Source organism: Cryptotermes secundus, unplaced genomic scaffold (genome assembly GCF_002891405.2).
Source record: "Cryptotermes secundus unplaced genomic scaffold, Csec_1.0 scaffold423, whole genome shotgun sequence".
NCBI classification, from domain to species: Eukaryota; Metazoa; Arthropoda; class Insecta; order Blattodea; family Kalotermitidae; genus Cryptotermes; species Cryptotermes secundus.
The window spans coordinates 101824-128993 of record NW_019731985.1 but is presented as its reverse complement, the minus strand read 5'-3'; the positions used below and the strand labels follow the sequence as shown (position 1 = coordinate 128993).

Here is a 27170-nt window from a genome sequence, read left to right as displayed (position 1 = left end):
CTACCTCAAATTAGGCCACTACCACTGCATTTCACACCCTTCCAAGTTACTTATTCACTGTGATTCCAGTGGCGACCGTTACTCCTGGGGCTGCTGCAGCGTTGCGAGGTAACCTTAATGAAACATTTGGCAACCATTTATGAGGGGCAGTCAAATGAAAACGGGTCAGAAGCCAAAACATATTACAGAACGTTTCTTACCTCAAAAGTAATCTCCAGAACTGTTAATACACGTACATTTATCCCACTGCGAGATAAGACGGTCAATCCCATCCTTGAAAAAGCTTGTGGACTGTCTACGGAACCACATCTTTACCCAGCCACACACGTCTTCGTCCGATGCAAACCGATGCCAACGAATGTCTCTCTTCAGGTCTCCAAAAATGTGAAAATCACATGGGGAGAGATCTGGGCTGTAGGGGGGATGTTGAAGCACTTCCCAACCAAATCTCTGTAGCGTATTCCTCACAGAGTTGGCAGTGTGGGGGCGCGCATTATCATGAAGAAGGGTAATGCAGTTCGATAGCATTCCAGGGCGTTTTGTCTTTATGGCACATCTCAATTTCTGCAAAGTGTCTTCATAGCGCTGTGCACTGATTGTGGCCCCATGCTCAAGAAATTCGACAAGCAGAGGGCCCTTGCTGTCGAANTCTGTTCCTCCGTGAGTTGATGTGGAACCCACTGCGCGCAGATTTTGCGGTACAGCAGGTGTTTTGTCACAGTGGCGTGTACGGAACCGTGACTTCTTCCCAACAAAAGACTAATTTCTTCCACAGTGATCCGTCGGTTTGCCCGGATATGACCATCCAACGCAGCAGTAACATCAGGGGTGATGACACGATGAGCCTGTCCTGGGCGAGCATCATCTTGCAGTGGCACACGTCCCTCTCGGAATCTCTTATGCCACGCCAGCACACGCGAACGTGACATGCTGTGTTCGCCGTAAACAAGGGACATGCGACGATGAATTTCTCGTCCTCCTACTCCTTCAGCAGTCAAGAAGCGCACTACACTTCACTGTTCTTCTTTACCCGCCTCCATTACTGATGTTGGACGACCACACATAGCGCTAACCATACTTCCAGCACAGTAAACAAATGACTAGTGTTCAAAGGCACGTTGTCACTGTGCTTTCCCGAGTCCCCACCAGATGTTCGTACCGTAAGCAAATTCCAGTGTTGCCAACTTGCGCGCCGTGTGAGTTATGCGTGCTGACCCGTTTTCATTTGACTGCCCCTTATATATTGAACGTTGTGGCAAGCATCGTGAGGTCCGCCATCTTCGCACCTGACGGTTTGGTGACACAAACACTAAAATTATTGATATTCATAAAGGATTCACTTTTAATACTTTAAAGCCCAGTGGTTACTATATGTACCACCTGATTTAGCATACCAAATCTCTGCATTCTGCCCGCATAGTGTATTTATGTGTTCCATACGGTTCTCACAATAAACAGTGACTGTTTCCCCAAACAGCATTATCTGGTTGATCACCGTATCGGTGGCGTAATGTGTTCTCTGCTAGGTACGATAGGAAATACTAATACGGACTGACAAATGACAGACCCGACCTCTCGTCAGAGAGGGCGCCCAAATGGACAGGACAAAACAAAAGAAAATAAATCTGGTCATGGGGCTCGACACCAAGACAGACACACTGACCGACCGTCAGTCGCAATGTGACTTTGACTTTGACAATCTTTTAACGGTTAAAGATTACAGTGCAAGTGGCTGCTCACATCCGTTCTGTTATTTCTCAGATCGTGCTGTTAGACATTGACTTCTCACCGCGGAGCCTCGGGTTCAATTCCGGGGCGACTGGTGTTCTAATTAGCACTGGAACAGGAGTTTCTCCGAGCTTCTTCGGGTTCCACAAATGCTGCGTACTCATTTATCAGCGCCCCCTGAGCTGTGCGATAGCCCTGCCAAGGCAGCACATTGTCACATCCTCGCTTCATTTGTGGCCCTGCAGTTGGCTGGCCACAGAGCGAAGTTAGATTTTAATCGTGAAGTTCGCGACAAAGATACAGCGCCAAGTTTGTTCTTGGCGCCCTTCAGCAGGTATAAAAGGCCAAGGTCGCTCTTCTGTTGTTATTTTGATGTTGTATGCGTTAGCAGGTAGTTACAGATAGGAGCATACGGTAGCAGCAGTAGAAAGTATCCTTGAGTCAGTATTAATTTATATTATATCCACATTTACCTAAAATGCTTCCTTCAGATAACAGAATCATTTACCGCAGAGTGTTATTTTGTGAAGTTTAGTATCTTAGTCTTCTCGGAACATTTAAAATGATTGAGATTAGATTTATTTGAAGGGCGGGAGGGGAAGTCTGTTTTTAACAATTTTCCGCTGGAATTTAAACATTCTTTATGCAAATACAGTTAGAACACTCTGTATATCCCAGTACAAATGATTTTTGTTAATTATAGGATTATCTCAGTCGGTACAGCGATGGGCTACGGGATGGACCTTCAGGGTTCGATTCCCTGCATGAGCAAGAGATTTTTCTCTTCTCTACAGCGTCCAGACCGGCTCTGGGGCCCACCCACCCTTCTATGCAATAAATGCCGGGGTTCTTTCTCTTGGAGTAAAGCGACCGGGCCGTGAAGCTTACCGTTCATCTCTCTCTAGTGTCTAGGTCAAGAATAATGGAGCTATACCTCCAGCCCTCATACGTCTATGAGCCGACTGTCTAGAAAATGTGGGACCCTCAACGTCTCACAACCCTGTGGGCATCCATGACCTGTTACAGGGACACCTTTACGTTTTTATCTTACTTTTATTTTTCACTTCGTTTACCGTTTTCTTTTTCGTTTCCTTAGTTGTTATGCGGTTCTTGACACTCTTGTGCCAACTTCCATTTTGTGTTCGTTTTTTTTTAACCCTGTATCTTATTTCGGATTTGTGGTCCCATCGCTACGAACACGACCTTTGCGCCCATTCTGCCAGGCCCGATAATTTAAGCCGGAGATGTTTTGCAATGGCGGGACTCTTTGTCACTGTCGCTACCCAAATTCAGGGAGTTCAGACTATTCTTAGCTGTGACCCATTCACTTGTAAACACTTGTGTTGTACGTGGCCAGTGTTGTTGTTTTGTCATGAGAAAGAGGACGCCATCTGCTCTCTTCACTTGATATTTATTTATTTGTTTACAGTTCATTTGACGACGCTGTCAGTAGCTCAGACTACACAGTGTCGAATGACGGGATGATCAGCTAATAATGAATTGGAAATGATGTGGGAAGAAGGGGTCGCGTGACCTGATTTGCGCCACTGTGATGGTATTTGGCTGGAGCGACGAGGAAAAGCAAGTGAAATCTAGGTCAGCATGTCCTGTTTATGGTCCGAAATTCGAACTCGGAACTTCCAGAACGCGAAGCAGAAGTGTCACCCCCTCTACGCGACATCCTATAACACCTGTCTATATTTCAGTGATCACACAGAGAAGTGGGAAGGACATGCAGCGCGAATAGAATAATTCAGAGATGCATACAGCATTTTGGCTTGAAAATGTAACAGAATAGGTCACTTGCGAGATCTAGATGTAGATGGGTAAATGATATTAAAGTGACTTTTAGAGAAAGGGGTGTGATGGTGTAGACTGGACCGAATTGGCCGAGAGTATGACTGAATGGCTGAATTTCGTGAAGACCGCTATGAAGCTTCATATTCTATAAAAGGCTTGGTATTTCTTGACCAGCTGAGCAACTATCCCAGCTTTTTAGCCATCATGGAATGAGTTAATTTCTTGGTCTTTATGAGCTCTTGATTGGCAGGATAGGTGAAGGGAAAAATGGCCCTGCGCTTTACTAATTAAGTACTATGACATGATGATGTATGGGGGAGCAGATGCATATATCCACGCATTCTTGACCTCGACGCCAGTTGAAGCTGAATGGTCAGTTTCATGCCTCTGCTTCTTTACCTTCGAAGAAAGAGCCCCTGTACACACTGGATAGTAGATCGGGTTGGCCCCAGAACCAGTCCTGATGATGTGGAGAGGAGAAAATCATGCTCCTACCAGGGCTTCGAACTCCTATTCCTCAGCTGTCCAGCATGTATGCAGTTGCTGTACCGACTGCATTATCCATAGCTGTTACTAAAGTGACAATGCATGGTCGAGGTGACAGTGGTTTCATTCCAAGAGAAGGCAGGGATTTGTTTCATTGAGTTATGTACCAAATTGAATAATTTAACGTTACTCCTTTAGTGTGTGCTAAATGTTCCTCTTATACAGACTAACATAGCTCTTAAGTTGAAAACAACTAAGATCAAAGCCCACCATTAGACTTGATCCTGAGCCAGTTCTATTCGCCTCCCATCTTCACAGCCGGTTTTTGACTGTCTGTTCTAGTGATTGTCATTCATGTCATGTCATTGTCATGGTCCCATTTCCAGTACTTGTCAGAGTCCAGGTACCCTGACATGTTTTTGTAATATTCCTTAGTTCCTACAGATAATTTTTGCTCTATTATCTCAACACACTGAAGACTGGAGCTCATCGAAACCATTTTTAAAAATTCAGTTCATAATTCGCAGCAAACCTACTCATCTTCCTACCTACCAGTTAATGTTGTTTAAAGAAATAATTTCTGTTTATTGTGAGAATCGTATGAAACACAAAAATACACTTTGTGGGCAGAATGTAGAGTTCTTAATTTTCAGACAGCTGGTACTCATAATCACTGTGATGTAAAGGGTTAAAATAGACTTTGTAGCTGCCTTCCACATCCCTTCCAATTAACCATTCATATCATTCTCTTGATGAATGGATGAATAACGTATGGAATGAGATTGTATTATTAAGTGAAGTAAAGGTCATGATATATTGCCCTAACATGCATCCTAATATTATCCTCCCATTTTTACAGTCATCCAGATGGTTGCTTTAAAAATTATGAGAAATAATTGTGGGTATTGAGTGCACAAACATGTACTTATGTTTGTGCTATTGTGTGCACACATGTAAGTCATGTCCCTCTGTTACAGGGCCCATTGTGTCTTCTAGCAGAGCTCGCCATCTCTCTGACTCAGACTGGCTGCTGTTGGAGACGCTGGACACAAGATGTCAGAGGCCGCTACACACTGGCAGATTTCTGACGATGCACAAGCGGCGTCGAAAGAGGTTAACCACACGTTCATTAACGCAGGAACCAGCCCTTCTGGATGACATCCACCATGGGCAAGTGCAGGTACAGACATCACTTGAACTGTTAACATTACTCATGTTGCAATAACACAGGAAGCACTTAACTCTCTGGTAGCAGAACCTGAATGTTCAACACAGCTAATAACAAAGCCCACCACTGGATATGATCCTGAGCCTGTTCTATTCACCTCCCATCCTCACAACCTGTTTCTCTAAGATTCCCCTGCCTCATTTTGTTTCATTAAAGTCCTCCTCCTAAATAGTTCTCCCTCTCATATATGCTTCGTGCATTTCTTTTTCCCACTAAGATAATTTTATTTCATTTATTTAACTTCATAGCTTTAAATATTGAAGTTTTATGAGAAATTCTTCAACATTTCTTGTTCACACGATGTTCTGTGTGCTGTGCTATATTCCTGATGTCTCTGAAAGACTAGCATTAAGTGAAGACAAATGGGTGGCCTTGTTCACAGTCAGTCCACAGCAATAAGAGTCTGAATGCCATTCATGATAAGTGATTCTCCTAAGGACACTAAAACTCTACATTTTGACCACACAGTGTGTTTATGTGTTTTGTGTTATTCTCACAACAAACAGCAGTAAGCAGCTGTTTGTTTTAGTGGAGATACAGTGTATTTTCTGTGTGAGAGAGAGAAACAGTGTTTTTTTTAATTATTATTTAGTGTAAAGTCAGGTTTCAGAGCATTAAATTGCTTCTCTGTGTACATATCACATCACTTCAGTGTGTTACTGGCTGCTTATTGTTTGTAAGGGGAGAATGATGTTGGTGTTGGCCTTGGCGGGATTGGTGTTCTACATGATGTTGCCATACTTGTTTGCAGCCATATATTGATTGTGGTGCTACTGATTAATTTTGTTATGTTTAACAGTGCTTTCACTAGGTCATGTCATGTATGTAGTGTCAGATGATAGGATGATTAATCAATATTGAACTGGAGATAGGTGGAAGGAAGCAACCATAGCCTAATTCTTGTTACTATCATGGCATTTGCCCCTATGAAACCCGTGAGAAACCTGTCAGTATAGCTGGTCTGTGGGCCTAGATTTAAACCCAAGAGCTCCCAAACACAAAGCAGCGGGATGTCCCATTTGACCATGATGTACAGGTGGTGGTAATGATAATGTTGGGCGAAGAAGATTGTTCCTACTGTGTTGAAATTCATAATCTTTATTGCTAAGTTTTGATGTTTTTCGTTGCAGTGTGTACTGGATCGCGTGTGGCAGTGGCCGTTCAATGCCTTCACTTTAGACACTGTAACAGGAGGTAAGTGAATCTCACATTGATCAGAAGTGACACATAACATCAGTTACTGAGAACTTAACCCAGCATCAAAGTGGCTTCATCATGAAGCTGAACATGTACAGCATCTAGTGCTGATGTAGTGTACACTGGATAAAACCACCATGTCCCTTGTTGCCTTTATGGAAAGATTCTTCTGTCTCTCATAACTTTTATTTAGAATTCAGAAAACTGTAAAGTTCTTTAAAGGTAATATATAGAATTTAATTTCATAAACATTTAATGATAAGTGGTATGAGTCTGGAAGTGCACAAGAGGGTCTTACTGCTTTTTCATAATGTTCACTCACATTTTCACAATATCACTGTAGCTTAGTCAGTAAAGTGACTAGGCATGGTCTGAGCGATCAGGGTTGATTTTTCTGTTTGCCAACAGACTGCCTCTTGGGTCCACCCAATTACCTGTCTAGTGAGTACTGGGGAGGATGGAAATAGTAGATGCCTTAAAACTCTCAGTAGCTTGTTTCATTACACACCACAAGACAGTACACTCTGTGTAAATTGCTAGGGAAGCCTCAGCTATAATAATGTTAATGGGCTGTTTCACAGTAAGGTCTTCTTGGGGAATGAACCATGCCAGTACCCAGTATTTCGAAGGTTGTCTGTCCCTTATCAGCTCCAAAAATCGAGACAGGAACTGTCTTTGAAACAGTGGATACTACTAACTCCATCTTCACAGGGCTCATCACCCAAGTGGATGTCATTGTACTCAATTGCTGTGGAATCTTCAGATCTTTAAATTACAATTTATTAGACCCTAATAATATTGGTGTTTACATATTAAACTTTCTGTAATCATTGTTGTTGCTTTTCGACATTTCAGGGCGATCACTGCCAGTATTGTGTGTTCATTTATTTCACTGGTATGGACTAATGGACCATTTCAATTTGGATGTTGTTCGTGTGTGGAAATTATTTAGTAAGTAGAAATAACTTTTACATTTAATTTATACTCCTCACAGAACAGTTAGAGAGGAGACAACAACAAAAAGTATTTTAAGGTTATAATCTTCTGCTGTGTGATGCTGTATATTTAGGTATCCATCTACCCAACTATACAACGTCACAGCTGATGAGACCATACTTGTAATATTCACAGTTGTGTGAACCTCATATTGCAACAAAAAGAAGAAATTGTTGTTTATATAAAGCAACAGATATTTTATATTAAGATGTGAATGCACAAAGTAATTAACTGACTTCATGGAGCTGAGTTCTTTTTGTGAAGCCAACAGTTGCGCTACTACTCGAGAATTTCCCAACATTTTATAGAACCTGAAAGTTCAATACTGTGTTCACAAGGACCCACCACTAGTCCCTGTCCTGAGTCAGATGAATCCAGTCCATACCACCCCATCTTCTCTCTCTCTCTCGCTCTAAAACACACTTTAATATTATCCTTCCATCTACATCAGGGCTTAGCGGCCTCCGTAGTCTAGAGGTAACGTTCCCACCTCATGACTCGTAGTACGCGGGTTCAAATACCCGGCGGAGGTCGTCGAATTTTTAAGGGCGGAAAAATTCAGGGAACAAGTCCTCCGGGAGGGACTTTAAGCCATGGGTCCAGTGTCGTAGCTTTACGGCACATAAAAGAACCTCATATCTCCAAAGGAGGTCACTGAGCCAAATTACAAATGTTTCCTGCCCAACAGCAGTCTCTAATACCTCTGGTAGATGGGGGAAGCATTATAGATACCTCTCAGCTAGTAGAGCCGGTCTCACTGGCTGGGTGGGACTGATGGTTACTGGTAGGATATAGAGACTGGTAGAAATCATAGAGGGAAGCACAATGGACCAATACAGGTCTAAGTGCATGGGGAAACCCACCCTCTCCAATAACTAACTAACTAACTACATCAGGGCTTTCTACTGGTTTTGTTCTTTTTGGCTTTCCTACCAAAACCCTCTATGCATTTTCTTCTCTCCCACGTGTGCTAAATACCTTGCCCATCTCATACTCCTTGACTGGATTTATGCAGTTTTGTTGAGCCTCCTATTATTTCATCATTCCTGGGTCCAAATAGCATCATCAGCACCCTGTTCCCGGAACACCCCCAGTCTGTGTTCTTCCCTTGGCGTCAGGGACCATGTAGATCTGTGTGTAAGTGTTTGAGTGTGACGAGAGATGGGGTTTGAATGGCAATCAGATATATTCTGCACTTGCAGAATGTAACTACAAATAACTACGACAGTCTCACCAAGTTAAACACTTTAACGATCACCATAACTACAGCACATGTAAATCTTCTCAGTCTTTGCTAGCCATTGCTTGGTAGTGGTTTCCAATGGTGGACATTCCCCTTCCTCTCGGTTCCTGAAATGTCCCAGGTATCAGCTACCAGCTTCCCACTTCTCACAACTGCAACCCTCAGCTGTCACAACTGAACTAGTTTTTGTTATATAGCCCTAGCACAGGCCAGGGAGAAAATGTCTCTTCCATTGTTGTGTGTTGCCTCGTTGCTGGAGAAACAGTGTGTCCAAAGAACTGTTTCCTAGCAATGGCTGTTGTACTGTCCCTATTTACACATCAGTTACTTGGCAATGGGTCTACATGTCACAGTATTATGAAAATACTTCATATACATGTTGAAGAGAAAATGGAACACACATCTTATGCCCAGTACATTTTCTGTCAGTATTATTGGGGTTTGACATAAGTAAACCAAAGGGAGCACACATGTCAGCATTATTACTGTATGAGAACTTACCTTTATTATCTCAGGGAAGCTTTTGAGTGCATTTTTTTGGTTTGTGGTTATTACAGTAGTGGCTATGAAGAGTATTATCTTTTGGAATGTGATGCCATGTAGTCTGGTAGTTCACTGAGGAATATACTGCCTCCTTCCTCTGTGTTGAAAACATGCTAAGTAAGCAACTGGCTATGCTGCTTGCCTTTTGCTTTGGCCCTGAAGTAGGTCTTGCACAGCATCACCTTTGCACTTGCTGGATTCTTAATTTTTGGATTATCATAGTATATTATTGGAAGTGAATTACCATGTGGAGTTACATCATTGTTTCCATAAGTGTGTTTTCTAACGGTCTTTGCCTCATTGCTCTCTTTGTTCTGTTGTTCAGCGCTTGTAGAGGCAGGCTACCACAGTACAAACCCGTACCACAACTCAGTCCACGCTACAGATGTGACACAGGCAATGCACTGCTTTCTGCAAGAAGAGAAGGTACAGTTATGCTTATGAAGCAGCCACTTACACTGATCCTCAGTAACAGATTGCAATAGGTCAGTTTCACAGCAAATGTAATTTTTTATGTTTATGAAGGGTTTCATTTCCTGTTAACATTCCGTCCTCTAAAAGACGTCCTCTTCTGGGATGTGCCAGTCTGTAGTCTGGCAGACCATTAGCAACCTTTTGGATGAACTTACTGCCTCCATCTTCAGGGTACAAGAACAAGTGGCGTGGATGTGTGGAGAGGGAGGTTGGAATGGGGGAGACCAGAGTGAACCACTCAGCTGATGCTTCTACCCTGCAAGTGAGGGCAGCAAGTTCTTACACATTTGTAATTGTCCACTGGACTGCATGGTATGATCACATCCTAGCAAAGTCACTGCCATGAGGATATGAATTCTTCATTTCTTCTTCTTCTCCTCCTCCTCCTCCTCTCTCTTGTCCTCATTTATGCTTTCCTTGCCCTTCTGCCAGTTGTTGTTCCATATTTTGGAGGCCACAGGCCCCAGCCTTGGCCTGGAGACCAGGTATTCAGAGGATTTTTTTAATCATCAGATCCACCTTGCAAATGTTGGAATAGGTGAGATTTGTGGTTTCCAGGCCTGTATCAGACCCTCTTGTTTGCTAAGTGGTTAACAGTGTTCCAGAGGAATATACTTCCTTCATCCTTAGGATATAACCTTCAGCACCATGAAAATCTCACATCTTCTAATGGATTGAATGTTTATTATAGCAGATATATTATGGTCCATAAATGGACATTGAGCATGGGCTTGGGTATGTACCAAATATGGACAAATAGTATTCACAATATGCATGACATGAATCCATAATGCAAAGGAAATTCTATCCAGCCATCTGCAGGTTCCACGCCTGAAACCCCCTAACACATTTTGATGAAATTTTATATTTGAGATGGAACTGTGCTAAAATTTATAAAGCAAACATAATGTAAGGTTGTATCAGTCATGTAAGGTTTGTCCCTGCACTTAATTAGGCATTTTGCCATGAACAATAATGGAATAGTGGAGATTTAGCTCCTTGCATACTTAAATCTCGGTGCCAGATGGAGGTGAGGGGTCACTTTTACTGTTTGGCCACTTAACCCTATACCCACTGGATAGAAGTTTGTGCATGGCCTCCAGTAATAATCTGGTTACTGTGGAGAAGAGAAAATTCTGTTACCCTTGCCAAGAATGAAACCGCACTACGTCAGCCATCTGGCCAGTAGCCTGGTTACTATATCAAATCGGTTAATATAATTTCTGTTTCACATAAAGAGCAATTCAGATGTAATTGATTTTGTCAAAAATGGCTCATATATGAAACTGGTGCACAGTAAAAATACCATTGATCACATAAAGATCTGTAACTTTTATCTGAAACATGTTCTAGTATGGTGATTTATTTAACAAAATAAATGGAAAATAGTAGACGTGTGCAGCTTGAATTGTCAAGATTGACTTGAGAAAATAAAATTCTCAATTTTTATTTTGATTTGTGATAATCGCAGGCAACTGCATTTGCTTTCTGCTATAGCTTGCAGACTATCTGTTCTGTCAGAATGTTAATGGTTGGAAACACTAGCATGAACCAACTTGTCAGCAAAATCTTCTCTCTCTTCCTCATTCTGTGCATGATGAAGAATGGCATGGCCATGGAACTAAATATTTTAGTACAATGATTTATTAAATTTGTCATTGAAGCAGGATCTGATGTCAGGAGGGATATGTAGTACACTTCAGTGCACTGTGAAAACATTGCTAGTATAATAAATTGTGATTACAACAAAAACAATTGGCTTAGCAGAGGAAATTTTATCTCAGTTCTCAGAATTTTTTAAAATTCTTGTATTGAGCTCAACTTGAGCTGAAAAATTATCCTGACACACACCAAAATATAACATATGACTGCAAGGCTATATTCACAGTTTGACCAGCTGTATAATGGTGAAGCTGTGCCTACAGATAATGAACATCAAGACCAGCACTGTATACAAAAAACAAAGAATTGTGTTTGGAAAATATATTTGTTAAAAACAGCAGGAACATATTTCTCCACTTTTGATGCTCTAATTCAAGACGTCTGTGTTTCTTTTTTAGATAAAAGTGCATCTAACTCCCCTTGAGATTATGTCATCTTTAATTGCTGCTGTAACGCATGACCTGGACCACCCTGGTGTCAACCAACCATTCCTGATAGCCACTTCCAACCATCTAGCAGCATTGTATGAGGTAAAGTTGTGACGAGTCTGAAAGAAAGCATGGGGAAATGTTTTGACCATCTGAGTGACTTTCAAGAAACACCACACAACAGTATGAATCAGAAAAAAAAATGTTATATTATCTCTAGGAAAATTGAATATATGTAAATGTATGCACTAGTGATGTGTTTGCCCCACAGAAAGTTACGGCAGGATCCTGAAAACACATGGCAGCCTTATGAATGTTTCACCCTATTGACCAAAGAGGAAGTTAGAGAAAGCTCCCATACATTGCCCCACCCCCCCTCCTGTACTGAAGTGATGGAAGTTGGTTCAGTCTTCTCATGCTCCTGAAACTGTTGCACTTCAAGAAGTACTGATATACTCTAAAAGATTTGGTGCTGTGGTGCCACAGTGATTGCTTTATGCATTAAATAGTTGCCAAGCTATGAAAAAGTGATGGACAAAGGTCACTTTATGTACTGTGAAGTATTATATATGGCCTCCGTAGTCTAGGGGTAACGTTCCCACCTCATGACTCAAGGTATGCGGATTCAAACCCGGCAGAGGTCGTGGAATTTTTAAGGGTGGAAAAATTCAGGGAACAAGTCCTCCAGGAGGAACTTTAAGCCGTGGGTCCTGTGTCATAGATTTACGGCACATAAAAGATCCTCGTGTCTCTAGGAGACCTCTGAGCAAAATTAGGCAAAATGTTTCCTGCCCAAGTAGTTTCCAATGCCTCCGGTAGATGGGGAAGTTATCGGGTACCAATGCCAGTAGAGGGCTGACCTCGATGGCAGAAAGGGGAGAATTATTGGGTACCACTGCCAGTAGAGGGCCGACCTCGCTGGCAGAAAGGGGAGATAGTGGGCACCAGTATCGGTAGGGTATGGCGACAGTAGAAATTAAAGGGGGACGTACAATAGACTATTAGTCGCAGTGCATGGGGAAACCCACCTCCTCTATACTGAATAACTGAACTGAATATGGTCACCTAGCAACCAGACCAGAGGCTAAATATGTGTTGTGGGCAAGTTTTGATTACATTTACTGAAATTTTAAGAATCAGGAGAGAACATAACCTGTTACATTGTGGGAACTGTTACAGCTCATTGTGTTCCTCTGTTGCTGATTTCAGTCATGATGTAACAATTCCTTTGTCTTTCTGTTGTGTGTGTGTTTTTTGAATTAGAGTTTGTTCTTTTTTGCATTTAGAACACCTCAGTGCTTGAAAATCATCACTGGCGCTCTGCCATTGGGTGTCTATTGGAAAGCAATGTTGCTGAGCAGCTGGGAGCATGCAGGTTCGAGTTGGAGCAGCAGATCAGCTCTCTCATCCTTGCTACAGATATCACCCGTCAACAGGAGTTCCTTTCACGATTCAAAGTATGAACACTGTTTACAGTTATATATTATATAAATACCGGTTTATGTTGTGTTTGTTGGCCTATAAGCACTTTGTTTATTTTGAGTAAAGCCAAATGATTGTCTCTACATTGCACTGTTGGTCATGGCCTTCTTGTGGAAGTATAGCTCCAGTCATTCCAAATTTTCAACACTAGATGGGGTGAGTGGTTAGGATAAAATTTTGGCCATCATCCTGCCTGGAAAGGAACCCCTGATGCCTGTCAGATAGGGTGCTGGGTGGGCCCCAGGGTCAATCTGGATGCAGTGACAAAGGGGAAAATCAAAGTCCCTGCCAGAAGTTAAATCATGATTGTATGGGTGCCCAGTCACTGTACTGATTGTAGTGTAGTATTTTTGACTAGTATTAAGGGCTGAATCAAATGCAGATAAGTTTGACAAAAGAATCCACATTCACTGAAAACCAGTGTGTCATGGTGATGCTGTATGTGGTTGTTATAATGTAGTTTAGTTATGAAGTTGCATGCTTCTGTTCTGGCAGCGTTACCTGGATCAGAATCTGCTGGATATGAGTCGTGCTGAGGATCGCCACTTCATCCTACAGATAGCTCTCAAGTGCGCGGACATCTCTAATCCTTGTCGCCCGTGGGATGTGAGTCGTAAGTGGAGTCATAAAGTGTGTGAGGAGTTTTTCCGTCAAGGAGATTATGAGCGTCAACTGAACCTTCCCGTTACATCTCTATGTGATCGACAAACAACATCAATACCTAAAATTCAGGCAGGTTTCTTTCGACTTGTTGTGTCACCGTTGTTTGAAGAGTGGCACAGGTTCCTCAAGACAGACTTATCCACGCTGATGATGAGGCACCTGAAAGGTAATCAGAGTCGTTGGGAGGCAATGGTACAACTTGAACTGGCAGAAGAGACGCGGACTGAGATATCAGATGCAGAATTATTGGATGAGGAAGTGTGTGGCAGTTCAGAAGAGGAGGCCATGACAGGGGCTGAAGATATCGCAGCTAGTGCAGAACTGCTTCTACCAGAATCCCCTTGCTCTAGACGTCCTTCTCTTCCTTGTCGTAATGATGAAACGGATTCCATGGTACGAGTGGGCAGACGGCATTCTGTTCCCCTGAGTGTGCCTTCCCCTCCACCGTTTACACGAACTATAATCAGACGTGAGAGCTTGCCAATGGGGGAGCATCGCACGCAAAGGCGTTACCCATCGGGGCCAATTCTGCATCTAGAAGAGGAAGAAGAATTGCAGCTTGGACAAAGTTCGCTGTCGCTGCTGTCAGCATGCAGCAGTGAGCCTCATCATTCGTCAGACCGCGCCAGCGAAAATGACAGTAGGCCTGTAAGTGCAGAGAACTTGCTGCCAGAACCGAGTATTGCTTCCATCACTACCAGCATGGAGGCAAGCCGCCTATCCTCTGTATTGCACGGGGGAGGAAATGGAACTACTGCTCCTGTGGTTCCATCACGGTTCTTGACTCGCCAGCAGACTTTTCCACCTCTACAGCCATACGTAAGGATTCGATACATGTCCACAACGGCCGAGATGTCAGCTTGCTCTGAGGTACTCGCTGAAGGAGCTAGTCACTCAAACTCCTCCTGTTCTTCCACATCTAACCACACCAGTGCTGCCAACCTGCCTTGTCAAGTTTCGGAACAACCTTCTGAAGGACCCTCAAATTTATCGTGCAGCAAGAATGGGTGTGGAACTCCAAATGGGAAGCTTCGGACGCTAAGGGACAATGGCAGAATGTGTGCAGTGGAGTCACAGTGTGTTAATGAAAAGCCAGTGACCATGAGAAGTAAACGGGAACAGACAGACACAGTATTGGAGAAGGCAGCAAAGATGGCCAAAATCTCGGACAGTTGGGCTCCTCAGCAGAGTGATCACAAGGAGAATGTGGACCCTCGGCGCATCGGGAGTGACGCTGATCTAGATACAAGTTTCAACAAGACAGGAAGTCTGCGAAGAAGTGCCCCTCAGGTTAGTTTCAACTTCTGTTACCAGAATGATCATTAGTTTTCATTACAAACATGATGTTCCATGTCTCCTTCAAATGCTTTGTCTGAATGGGGAGATTAAGAGATTTTGAAAATAATAACTACAATGCCTTAATGGCTTTTCTGTACATAAGTTCCATGAATATGCTGCTACCAATGTGTCTCACATAAGATTATGGTCATCTGAGATGTTATGCCCTGTAGCATGTTAGATGAATACCAGTGTCTTGCAGAAGGCAGGTTCCACTGATGATTGGCACTTAGGTACCAAACTGTTCCTACAAAACAGTGGTTTCCTATCTACCAAACTACATCACATCAGCCTTAATATTCAGCACCATTCTCACATGTGTTACATAATCTCAGACTTATCCATTGTCACTCACTCATGGAGCTGACCCCTTCTTGAGAAACCTCCAGTTTTGCAGCTACTCAAGAACTTTCCAGTCATGATTCCAGATAGAAGCTTAAAGATCTTAGAATGTAATATTTCGCCTCCTGCTTGAATAAGTTCTGCTGGAATTTGATCACTACTGGGCAATTTATAACTTTTCAACTTTGCAATAGCAGTTTTAACCTCAAATGGGCTGGGATCAGGTACTAACACCTCAGCTGTATGTACTTCTCTCTGCCTAACATCACTGACCCTATGTACATTCAATAACTGAGAGAAGTAGTTCTTCCACAGTTTACTGATGTGTAATGTCATGTAGCCATCTAGGTGGATACTCGTGTCTCAGGGGAATCTGCCACATACATCTTCAGGGATTTGGGAAAGGTTCTCTGTGATCAAGAGAATGGCTGACAGAGTGTTAGAATCGAAGTGTTACAGCACCATGGCAGCAGCTTTATAGAGTACTGACAGTGAAACTTCAGTACAGAATATGTGCTGCTGAAGTTACTGAGCAGGTGTTTGTGTGAAGTGGAGGCTGTATTAGACCATTACAGGCCAAAATGAAATTTGTGTGACAACATTTAGTGTAGGTGCTTGTTCAGCCTGCTGTTCATAACTGACTACAGGGTGCAGATCAAACTTGCTGATGTGGTCAAGAAATTGCCTGCTTATGTGGAGCCTTAAGGATCATTTCTATGTTCACAGTCAATCACAATCAATACCCTCATACCACGTTACTCTAATGTGTGGCATATTTAGTTATGCATTCAGTAAATCATACCAAAAGTGTTGAGCAGTAGGATGGTTAGTGAATAATGAATTGAAAAAGATGTGAAGGAACTTACAGTGGCCTAATTCAACTTACTCTCATAACATCTGCCTGGCGGAAACCAAAGAAAATCCTTTTCAATATTATCCATTCATATGTGCGAGAGGCCTCTCTTGTTCAGATTTTCATATCAGTATTTTGCATTAATTTCTTTTTCTCTCTATGCATGTTACGATCTCAGTACATCTCATCATTGATTAAATCATCCTGTTAGTATCAGATAAAGCAGTACAAATTGTTAAGTCACTTACTTATGTTATTATGTAAAATCTTCAGTTTCCTCCTTCTTCTTAAGGTCTAATGTTCTGCTTAACAGTTCCCCTTAACTTCATGATTTTCCTTAATGGGAGATAAATTTTAAACCCATACAAAACAGTGTACAAAATTATAGCAGTATGTATTTTAAGATACAAGTATTCTGCAGGTAATGAGAAGTTTAAACAGCTGAATGGTAGATAAAATCTGCTTTGAAGTTCAGTGTGTCATAATTTTAATTGTCATCATCATTCCATGTTACTTTGACTTTGTCACATTTTCAAAGGATTTATATGGAGTTAGCACATAACTATTATTAATAGTCATGAATAAAATAATAATATACCTAATTTCGCATAGTGGAGCTGGAGTCCAGTTGGGTCCACTCGGCACTGCGGTCACTGATTGGCCTATTGTACCTGCCCCAGGTGATTATGATGATGGAGAATTTTTTTTTGTGGAATGAAGATTGGCAGGGGAAACCAAAGTCCTCAGAGAAAACCTACCCCCAGAGCCACTTTGTCCACCACAAATCCCACTTGACCAGACCTGGGTTCGAACCCGTGCCGCTACGGTGGGAAGCCGGTCACTAACCGCTTGAGCAAGGGCGTGACCTAATAATATACCTTAAGGAATTTTTTAATTCAGTGTATGTTCATGTGTGTGTTGTGTTGTTATGCCCAGAGTTCTGAGCATAATGTGTTTTACAGGGACTGGCACGGCGTCGTGGTTCTGCACCCGTGGGTTTGCTCAACCGTTCAGATGATTATGTTGCACCAGTTGCTCTTACACTCAGGGGTGGCGGAGATAGATTCCTGCGTCGTGGCTCTGTGCCCACCGATGTGACAAGACAAAGTAGGAAATGCTCCAGTTTTAGTAACTTCTTTGCCGAGAATTGGCACCCAGAGAGGCTTGAGTTTCGAGTGTGAGATGTGATATTTGACATTATTTCCATGTAGAAGAGAGAAGACAGTAAAATAATGATTTCTTTTGGACAGTTTTAAACAATTCATGTTAATTTTAAAATATCTTGAGGAATTTTAATAATGAAAAGTTAAAAAAATATTTTTCTTATTTATAAAAATAACTAATTTTTGTACAAAGTTGTTACTCATCTCCCTGTGTCACTGCATGCAGAGATGTTGATGGGGTTCCAAAATTTTCCATCATAACCTTAAAAAGATTGGCTTACTTAATCGTGTCTGTAGACCCCTCTTCACTTGCTTTCCCATTCTCTAGGCTTCTTGAGTGTTGAAGTCCTGCTTGTCTGATATTTTTGATAAGCTCTCTTTTATGGCTCCTGAGATGCTTGGACCCACCATGCACTTCAATGGTATTCTTCAAATTGATGTAACATGCAATCTGCCAGCCACATTTTGTTCAGTGCAACCTGTCTCAACAATGTTTGACAGAGTAACATCTTTTTTTGAAACCTGCTGTCATTGCTGCCGTAATCCTCTCTCTTTCCCCTGTAAGCTCCTCTGTCCTATGTTTCTGTTAATGGTGCTGAGATAATTTTTGTTTGCTGTGATGCCTAACTTATCAGCTGTCTGTAGAGCCATTAGCTACTAACATTTTCTTACAAACATTTTGAGAGATGGTGTTACTGTCACTTTCATGTGATTATTTATTATTGTACTGACAAATTTTATTTTTTATATTATTGACAGCATATGGAACATTCAGTAGCAGTATTATTGAAAATAAAACATAAAATCCATCTATTTGATGACAACCAAGCAACTGATTTAAAAAGAAGAAGTGATTTGCAAAATATGATTTGTCTACTATCTCCTGTTTCCTACTGCAGACCTAATAGAGAACACCCAAAGATGGTATGAAATTTACCCCATACTCTTTCCAACATATATGGTAGCTGCAGCTATCAGAGTGCTGTATTGCGGTAGCATTTCTATGTTTGGTTCAGAGGTTCAGATCTATAGCCCCTTGCCCATTTTAATACTTGAATAAATTTTAATTTCATAATTTGTGTATTGTTCCTGCTTTAAACTGTTAGCTTCTACATAGGGTCCAGATCTGAAAGTTACCTTCATGAAAGGTGAAATGCTTGCAAGGGATTGGTTGAAAAGTTCTGCATCATCTACTATCGAGTTCCATACTCTGGGCCCAAGAGACTATCACCTGTTTGGGCCATTGTGAAGACATCTTGCAAACCATCAAACCAGATCATGATATCACAGAAACAACAAGGGCATGACTCCAGGCCAAGTGCACACAGTTCTTCCATTGAACATCTGGTGCTATTTTAGTTCAGAGTTCTGACACTGCTGGTTTCCTTTGAAGGCAGGAGGGTTCTGCAAGCAAGAAACTAGGATATATCTTTAATTATGTACATTCTGATAACTGATATATGAAGTCTGAAGGAGACTACAAACACATCTCAACTGATAACTGAATCTGCATGTACAGCTTTCAGTACCTATTTGCACCCATTCTGTCAGACATCCCCAGACTACACAATCTACACATTATGTAATCTTAATATGATTTTGGCCTTTTCTTCTCAAAGCCTACTACCATTTGTTTATTTCAACTTGCCACTAATTCCCTTGCTTTTTGCTAACACAGGTGTTCTGAGACCACTCGGCTCAAAAGAGAATACAGTCTGCCTGCACCCCCGCATGCCACGGCGGTCTTCACTTCCGTATGACACTGCAACCCTGTCCAGCCTGCTTGATCCCCTCACTGTCCCCACAGGTAACATAAGAACTGTACTACAGTTGCTACATGGCACAGCAATTAGCACTGAAAGAGGTTGCTTTTAACCCTTTCCATGCTATTGAAGAGACCTTTGGCTATTAGTGTACATATTTAAATGCCAACAGAGAATTTGTTTTATTTGAGGTTCTATGAAGAATGCAGTCTTCTGTGTAGTGGCAGGCAACATGCACTTCAATACAAGTCCACTGAAGTTTTCGAGGAATGTACTGCTTCCATTTTCAGGTCACCAACAAGAATATACTCAAAATTCAGTTTCGTTGCTGAAACATCACAAATAGTCAATTTTATTGGGTGATGTCAGGATGCTCAAACACCAGAACTGCAGTTGTGAGTGGCCTAGCTTGTGCACTGTATGGAAAGGGTTAATTCTGACTTCTATTTGGTGGAAATGTCCTGTAGAGTGCTGTGTTGTGCTGGTGCTGGCACAATTCTCAAGAAGGAATGTATTTTACATATACAGTAAGGAGTTGTTTGGCATTTTTGTTGTTTGTGGCATGTTACTGTTTTAATATACTCCATGTTGGCTGTGAGCAACATTGTGTCAATAAATCCTTCAATTCTTCCTGAACCTACTTTTTGTTTCCTTGTTCTGCCATAAGCAAAATACGAGGGGCAGTCAAAAAGTTCCTGGAATTGTGGTATAGCGCTCTAATGGTAGGACATATGGCAATGCTTACCTGATCACCTTCAAGATAAGACCCTTGTTCATACACACGCTTGCTCCATCGATCCTGCCATTGTTGGAAGCAGCAGTGGAAGGCTTCTTTTGGAATCTTCCGGAGCTCAGCCATTGCATTTGATTTGATGTCCTCCATGGTTGCGAAAATTGTCCCCTTGAGGCCCATTTTCAGAGTAGGGAACAGCCAAAATCACTCGGAGCGAGATCCGGAGAGTACGATGGTTGAGTGATGACAGGAATGTTTTTCTCGGTGAGAAATTCCTGCACAACAAGCAATGTGTGGCTCGGTGCATTATTGTGATGCAGAAACCACTGTCCCTGCCACTTGTGCCGCTTCCTCCGAACCGCATTGCACAACCTCTGCAAAACTTGCATGTAGAAATGGCCAGTAACAGTCTGTCCAGACGGTACGAACTCATGGTGCGTGACAAACCGTTGATGTCAAAGAATGCAATGAGCATCACTTTGTCTTTGGATCTGACAAGGCGTGATTTTTTTGGCCGGGGAGACAACGCTGTGTGCTACTCTGATGACTGCATCTTCGTCTCCGGGTCGTAGGCGAACACCAATGACTCATCACCAGTGACGATCTTTTTGAGAAATGTCGTGTCCTGCGTACTTTTATCAAACAGATCGCCAGCGACCATGCAACATTTCATCTGATCCATGGTCAGCTGCCTCGGAACAAACTTTGCACTGACGCGTCTCATCTTCAAATCATTGGACAAATGGCATGAATGGATCGGTGAGAGATACTAACTTCTTGCTCCAACTCTGCGATAGTCATTCTTCGAACACATTGAATAAGTTGTCGCACTTTTCCAATCATTTCTTTGGTTCTGGATGTCAAAGGTCTCCCGCTGCACTGGTCATCCTCTAACATCTCCTGCCATTCTTAAACCGGGAAAACCAGTCGTAAACTGCTGATTTTTTTAGTGCAGTATCACCGTAAACTTGCTGCAGGGCCGCAGATTTTCCCAATTTGCACATGAATTTGATGTTTGCACGCTGTTTGAACTGCGACATTGCACCGAATAACCAACACTCACGTCTAATTCAAACAGAACAGTAACGACACTGCACACTGAAACCTGTCCAGACCTGTTACACCTGCAAGCAGACATGCTGAGCTCCCCACCACAACAGTGTGTGCGCTATCTTATCGCTCGTTCTCTGTCTGCGGGGGAATTACGGGAACTTTTTGACTGACCTATGTAAATGGATTTATGTGTGAAAGTCACTACCAAAATTGGTGTCTTTGGAACTGAGCATATTTTCCTTCATTAACAATTATATTAAGGGTTGTTGTAATTTCAAGAGGAATTAATTTTATTATGATCTTCTGTTATACTTGTACATTACTGTCATTGAGCGACACTTCAAAGTCACGCTACAGTGGGATATGAATCCAGTGAACTTGAGAAGTTCCAGAGAGCTGTGTTTATGCTAAGACAGAACAGTAGTATGAAATAAGTGACGCTGCTGTCTAGAGGTATGCTATGAACTTTTCTCAGCAAAGCCAGAGACTGTAATACTAACTCAAGCATACTTCCCACTGTTTTTTATTCCTACCATTGTCTGCTCCTGTTCATAACTATTACTAGTTCCGACTGCTATTATATGTAATGACAGATTAGTGACTGTTAACTCTTTATATATAACAATTAGCCTTCTTTTGTTTTGTCAGATTTGTGCAATTATTTTGGATTTTCTTGTTAATATTTAAATCATCATTAAAGATAATTGGATAATTTATTCTGGATGTTTTTTTTTTTTGTTTTTGGTTGATTCAGTTTTAGATGAAGACTGCTAAGACTGATAGCCCTGTTTGTCATGTATGCCCTTTTATAATTTTATGGAAACTGCCGAGTTTTGGCTGTGCCCAGAATTTGGCAGGTCTGCTCTTACACACTTATCTCTAGGGAGCTGCCACAATGATGGTAGCCAGCATGAAACCATTGGTTGCTATATGATAACCTAAAATAGTGCACAGCAAAATGAGAGGCAGAGGTGGTTTGTCCCTGTGGTGAGAAGAAAAAAGTATGCATGTATTTGAAGGTGACCCACGTAAGTTCAACACTAGTGCCACGTTGTCAACCATGTTAGTGCTGCCAACCCTAAAAGTTCATATGTAAAAACAAACTCCAAAGGCTAACCTTAGAAGGTATATAGATATTTACCTTAAAAACAAAACCAGAAGCCTAGCCTTTCCAAAATGGAACCAAAGGCCTCAAATTTTTTAAAGAAAATTCAGAGTCAGACCTAGTTGACTTCTTATTTGAGTCAGACTCTGAGATTAAGCTTTGTATCTTGATTTTGCAAATAAGTTTTTAAGATCGGCAGTACCAGTGTGGCAGACATGATGGTAAAGTTTTAAAGTTACTTGGGTTACCCATTAATATATATAAGCAATGAGAAAAATTCATTCATTTACTGAACCCCAGTTGTTCAGCCCATAGCCATTTGTATCACTGTTCTTAATAGGTCGTTACTCTGTTGACATTTCAGTGAAGTTGCCAAACATCTGAGGGGTAAAATGGTAACTAAATGAATGAGTATTCAGAAATGTCTGGTTGGCTGTCATGACATTCATGACCATATCAATGTGCTGCTCTTTGTTTATCAGTGGTTGTTTCTGTAAAATATCAAATTTTAACACAATTGTTTCAGGAATGAACAGAACCTATGTGTCTCATTAATCATATTGTCACGTGTTGGGTATGTCACGCGACAAATAACTTCATGTGAATCTCGGATTCAGGGAACCTTAATTGGACATTCACTCTTACACACCGTACAATTATCACCTTAAGTGTATTCCGCGGCGGCTACCTTCCAACCGTCCTGTATGGCGACTAGATCTCAACTGTGCCGTATGAAGGCTGGGTTCCAACTGCGCTCTATGAAGGCTAATTAGCTCTGTGCTGTTGTAGCTCTGTCGCTCTCGGCTTATGTAGTTATTCTGTGGACTGGATACGAGACACCATTCGCCAAGGTTCGATCTCACTTCTTCGGCAATCCATTGCTTCGGGAACGATCACTATAGAGTATGGCGGTAACGTGTTTCGTCTCATCCGTTGGTACTCAACGGCCTTCTGTTGTTCATCTCTGGGGAAATGCGTTCGTTGTTTCGGCATTGTCTACACAGCGGCCCACTGTTATCGCGTTGCCATGGAAGTATCTACTCCAAACACGTTACATTGCCCCCTTCTAAAGGTTGTTCATCCCAAACAGCCTAACGGTGCATCCTCAGTTTCGTTTCCTAAGGTGTTCATCTTCCGCGTGTTACCTCCGCCTTTTCTTCGGCGTTTTGCCTTCCTTCCATCTGCCCCCCTTCTTCCAGATTGCTCGCCCTGAGCACTTCCAATGTTCAGCGGTTGTCGGTCCCATTGTCTCATGTTCATTCTTCCCTTTCATTCTCCATTTGTCCTTGTTGGGGAGGCCGGTACTTCTACGTTACCGGTTCCTCCCATACGGGCCGTTTCCTTTTTTTTCGTTTTGGAGGGGGTCGCTCCTCCACAGTGTCCAGTCCATGTCTTGTGGTAGGCTGATGTTTACTGATATTTTCAAGAATTAGAAAGGCAGTGACACAAAGAGACCCATGTATTGTTATAATCTGCCTTATCTCATGGGTTGCTCTGCTGTTGGTTGACTGAATTGTGGAGTTGGATGGTGGTGAAGTAGGCTGTAGTGGTTGAGGTAGCCCACACCACTGACTACCATCCACCTTCATTTCTCTCTCAGACAGTAATATAAGTTCTCATAATCAGATGAGATATCACAGTTGAGTGTCCAGCACTCCTGTTTCAAATTGGAGACCCAGGGTTAAAATCTTGGAATTGACCAGCTCTCCTGATTGAGTTTCTATGTGGTTTTCCTCAGTTCCTCTAAGCAGACACCAGAAATTGGGGATTTTCTTTATTATGCTCTCTTTCGCATTCCTTATTTGCTAGTCATCCAATAATTCAATACCATGTAGTCTGAGCTACTGACAGCGACGCTAAATGACAACCAACTAAATCAATAAAATCACAGCGATTCTGCAGCTCTCTGTCTCTCATGTTGCCATACAACTGCCTGTTAGTTTGATCCAATAGTGTCAGTCCCTGCCCCTTGATGCATGTAGAAGAGGTAGCTGTATTTATATCGGTTCAGTTGAAACTGCAACAAAAGATGGCACTAATTTCTAAAATGGCAATGAAAATAAGTCTCTTATTTTCCATTGTCTATTCAATGGATGAATTCTGGATGAAACCTCATGGAGAATAAATCTGATGGAAATACTGAATCAGTCTTTTTAGAAGTTGATAACAACAGTATTCAAACTTAACAACAACTGCAGCAGCAGCAGCAACAATAATAGCTTCCTGAAATTATTATTTTTATAATTTTATCATAAATCTTATTCCTAGTTCCTGTTTTTGTTTTTACATATTAAAATGTTTACAGAGTTTCGCCTGTTTTATTACCTGTTTTTGTTGTTATGTTGTTGTCGTCGATTATTTACATGTTTTTATTATTAGAGCTTCTGCTGGGGCTTCGTCACCAAAGTGAATTATTGCTGTGTAATATATGTTTGTGTAATTTTCTTCTGTATCCAAATTTCTTGATCCATCTCCAGCTTTTGTGAAGAGGTACCATTTCCAGATTCCCACTGAGACTCCACTCAAGTATGAACTCAATATGCTATGTACAGGCCCCTCAGAGCTATGATGAAACATCATAATTCATAGATAACTCTCCAACTGGCACAACTTATTGCAGGAAGATGTTTGTAACTGTTGCATAAAACCTCTTCCATCAACACAATTGGAAGTTAAGCATCAGTGACCTTTACAACCACAGCAAAATTTGATTAGCAGGTTTCTACTGATTCACTTGCGTAGCATTATAGCAGCAGTGAAGTTTCCGAGTAGTGAGGTCATTTTTCTATTACATGTTTGGTTGCTAGTAGTGCAGTCAATCACATCAGTGTATGAGCATCAAGTGCAGCTGGCTTCATGCTGTTGCATCAGTAGGAGAGAAGCCTTATATTTGAGAGAAATACATTGTTGATTCTTCAGATGAAGAGAATCACTGTTGAATTTTGAGTTTTTAACTCATGCTGAACAGTCAGTATGACAAAGCTCACAGAGGTTTAGTAATTGACATGTAGTATGGTCACCACAGTTTTGCCTGCACTCTTTGTAGTAAGTGAAAGTATATTGCCTTCCTACCTGTCCATGTGTCTCATCTCCAAAACTGCTCTTGATTGTGATAAAATTTGTTGATGAGAAAGTTATTTGCTGATATTAATTTGTTATATAATCCATCTCATCTTAGATTCAAATTTATGTTTTTCTTGGTGATGTTTCCCCATACAGAACATTGTTACATGACATAGAAAACTTCCTTAATATGTTTTTAAATATTGTAAAAATTAAGAGAGAAAATTTATTTCTGGCTGTGCTGTGTGTTATCTACAATGCCACTGGCTTTCAGAAGAATATATTTGTGTCTCCTAGAAATGAATGCCAAGACCCCTGAACTATGCAAAATCACCAAGAATGTATTGTAAAGATATGTGTACTCCAGAATTAGAGTAGCAATAATATTTTTTTTTTTTGCCAGTATAGGTAATTATGAAGATCGCTGTCTTCTGGGATGTGACGCCGTGTAGCCTGCTAAAAAGGTAGCATCGTTTTAGAGAAATCTGTTGCCTTCATCTTCAGGGCAGAAGACTCGCACATCTTAATTCTTTCATACAAAAAGAAAACTCAGACTATTTGTTGACCAAGATTTTTGAGTTAGTAATTTTAAGATGTGTCACTGTCTTTCTGATGTGTGCTCTAGGGGACATCGGACTGAGAGCCAGGTGTCACAAGATATGGCCGAGATTGTGGATGCTTTGTTCCTTGATGGCTATGTGGTCACAAAGTTACGTTGTTGTGTTCCTCAGGAGATAAGGTGGAAAGTGAAGACATTGTCAAGGATTTGCAGTACAGGAGGCTGGACCCCCTGAGTAACATCTGCACGAGGCCTCTAGAAGAAACTTTGCCCCATTCTGTTAGCCAGCAGTACTTTGTGAGTGTGAGGCGAGGTTCTGTCCCAGCAGATATCAGCTCTGAACTCAGGCTGAGAAATGGAAACAGCAACAAATCAAGGACTCGTAAGAAAGTACTGCGCAGGCGCAGTTCAGGTGGTCCTGAGATGTTCACTGTTTCTGGACCTGAGCCTTTTGGAGATGGAATGACATGGCAACAATGGCACCGTGAATTTATGCCACGATGGATGGCAGAATCGGTATTGACTAGACGAAGGGGATCACTGCCAATAGAAGTGCTGGCCACTACTCACTCAGGTGAGCCTGTGCAACTTAGTCGATTTATCCTACCATGTTAACCCTGTCCATTTTCATGTTCATTTGTTGTCCTTGTCTTCATCTTTAACTTTTTCTTTACGTATTGTGCACTTTCCGGTTTATAATACACACACACATATACACTCAACTCTTCGATTATCTGGGATAATGGTGGGATGGAAATCATGATTAATCGAAAACCTGGTTAAGACAAATTTTATTAAAAGTACTCGTAGTACTGTAATACTGTACCTTCATAATACTATAGGCCTACCTATATTTAAGTTTATTCAACCTCATTTTTATGTCATCTCATGGCCTATTTAATACTTTTTTTTTACATTACACTGAAGTATGAATTAGTTATTTCAAGCACAGTGTTCAACAACATCCAACAATTTTTATGAATATTCACACTTAACACTTAAAAGAATTTAATATTGTCGTATGCTTTTTCGCGGCATTTTCCTTTTTATGGATATCCGTACGAAGCCTATGTAATATTAGCTTGTCACTTAATAAACTCTTCTCTTCACTCTCAAGATAGTCTACTAAGGATTCCAAATGATTAAGAGCAGCACCATGTGATATTTTCTTACTAGCAGCACTGTCCACCTCTTCCTCATTCTCACTTTCTTCCCACTCTTCTTGCTGCACCTCCACTGAACTTACGAATTCGTCACTGCTTAACATT

General features: G+C 41.5%; 1 protein-coding gene across 5 annotated transcripts in view; it reads left to right on the top strand.

Moving 5' to 3' along the window:
- The window catches only part of LOC111867414, a 101917-nt gene that overhangs the window by 62384 nt on the left and 12363 nt on the right, over positions 1–27170 (top strand). For 4 of the 5 annotated variants that reach the window (XM_033752675.1, XM_033752673.1, XM_033752674.1 and 1 more), the window contains 10 exons: positions 4992–5194; positions 6373–6436; positions 7295–7390; positions 9547–9647; positions 11756–11887; positions 13072–13242; positions 13763–15220; positions 17426–17570; positions 19305–19433; positions 26075–26476. In XM_033752675.1, the coding sequence (XP_033608566.1) occupies positions 4992–5194; positions 6373–6436; positions 7295–7390; positions 9547–9647; positions 11756–11887; positions 13072–13242; positions 13763–15220; positions 17426–17570; positions 19305–19433; positions 26075–26476 (2901 nt within the window). The remainder of the gene's footprint in view (positions 1–4991; positions 5195–6372; positions 6437–7294; positions 7391–9546; positions 9648–11755; positions 11888–13071; positions 13243–13762; positions 15221–17425; positions 17571–19304; positions 19434–26074; positions 26477–27170) is intronic. The other variant, XM_033752676.1, reaches the window with a different exon arrangement.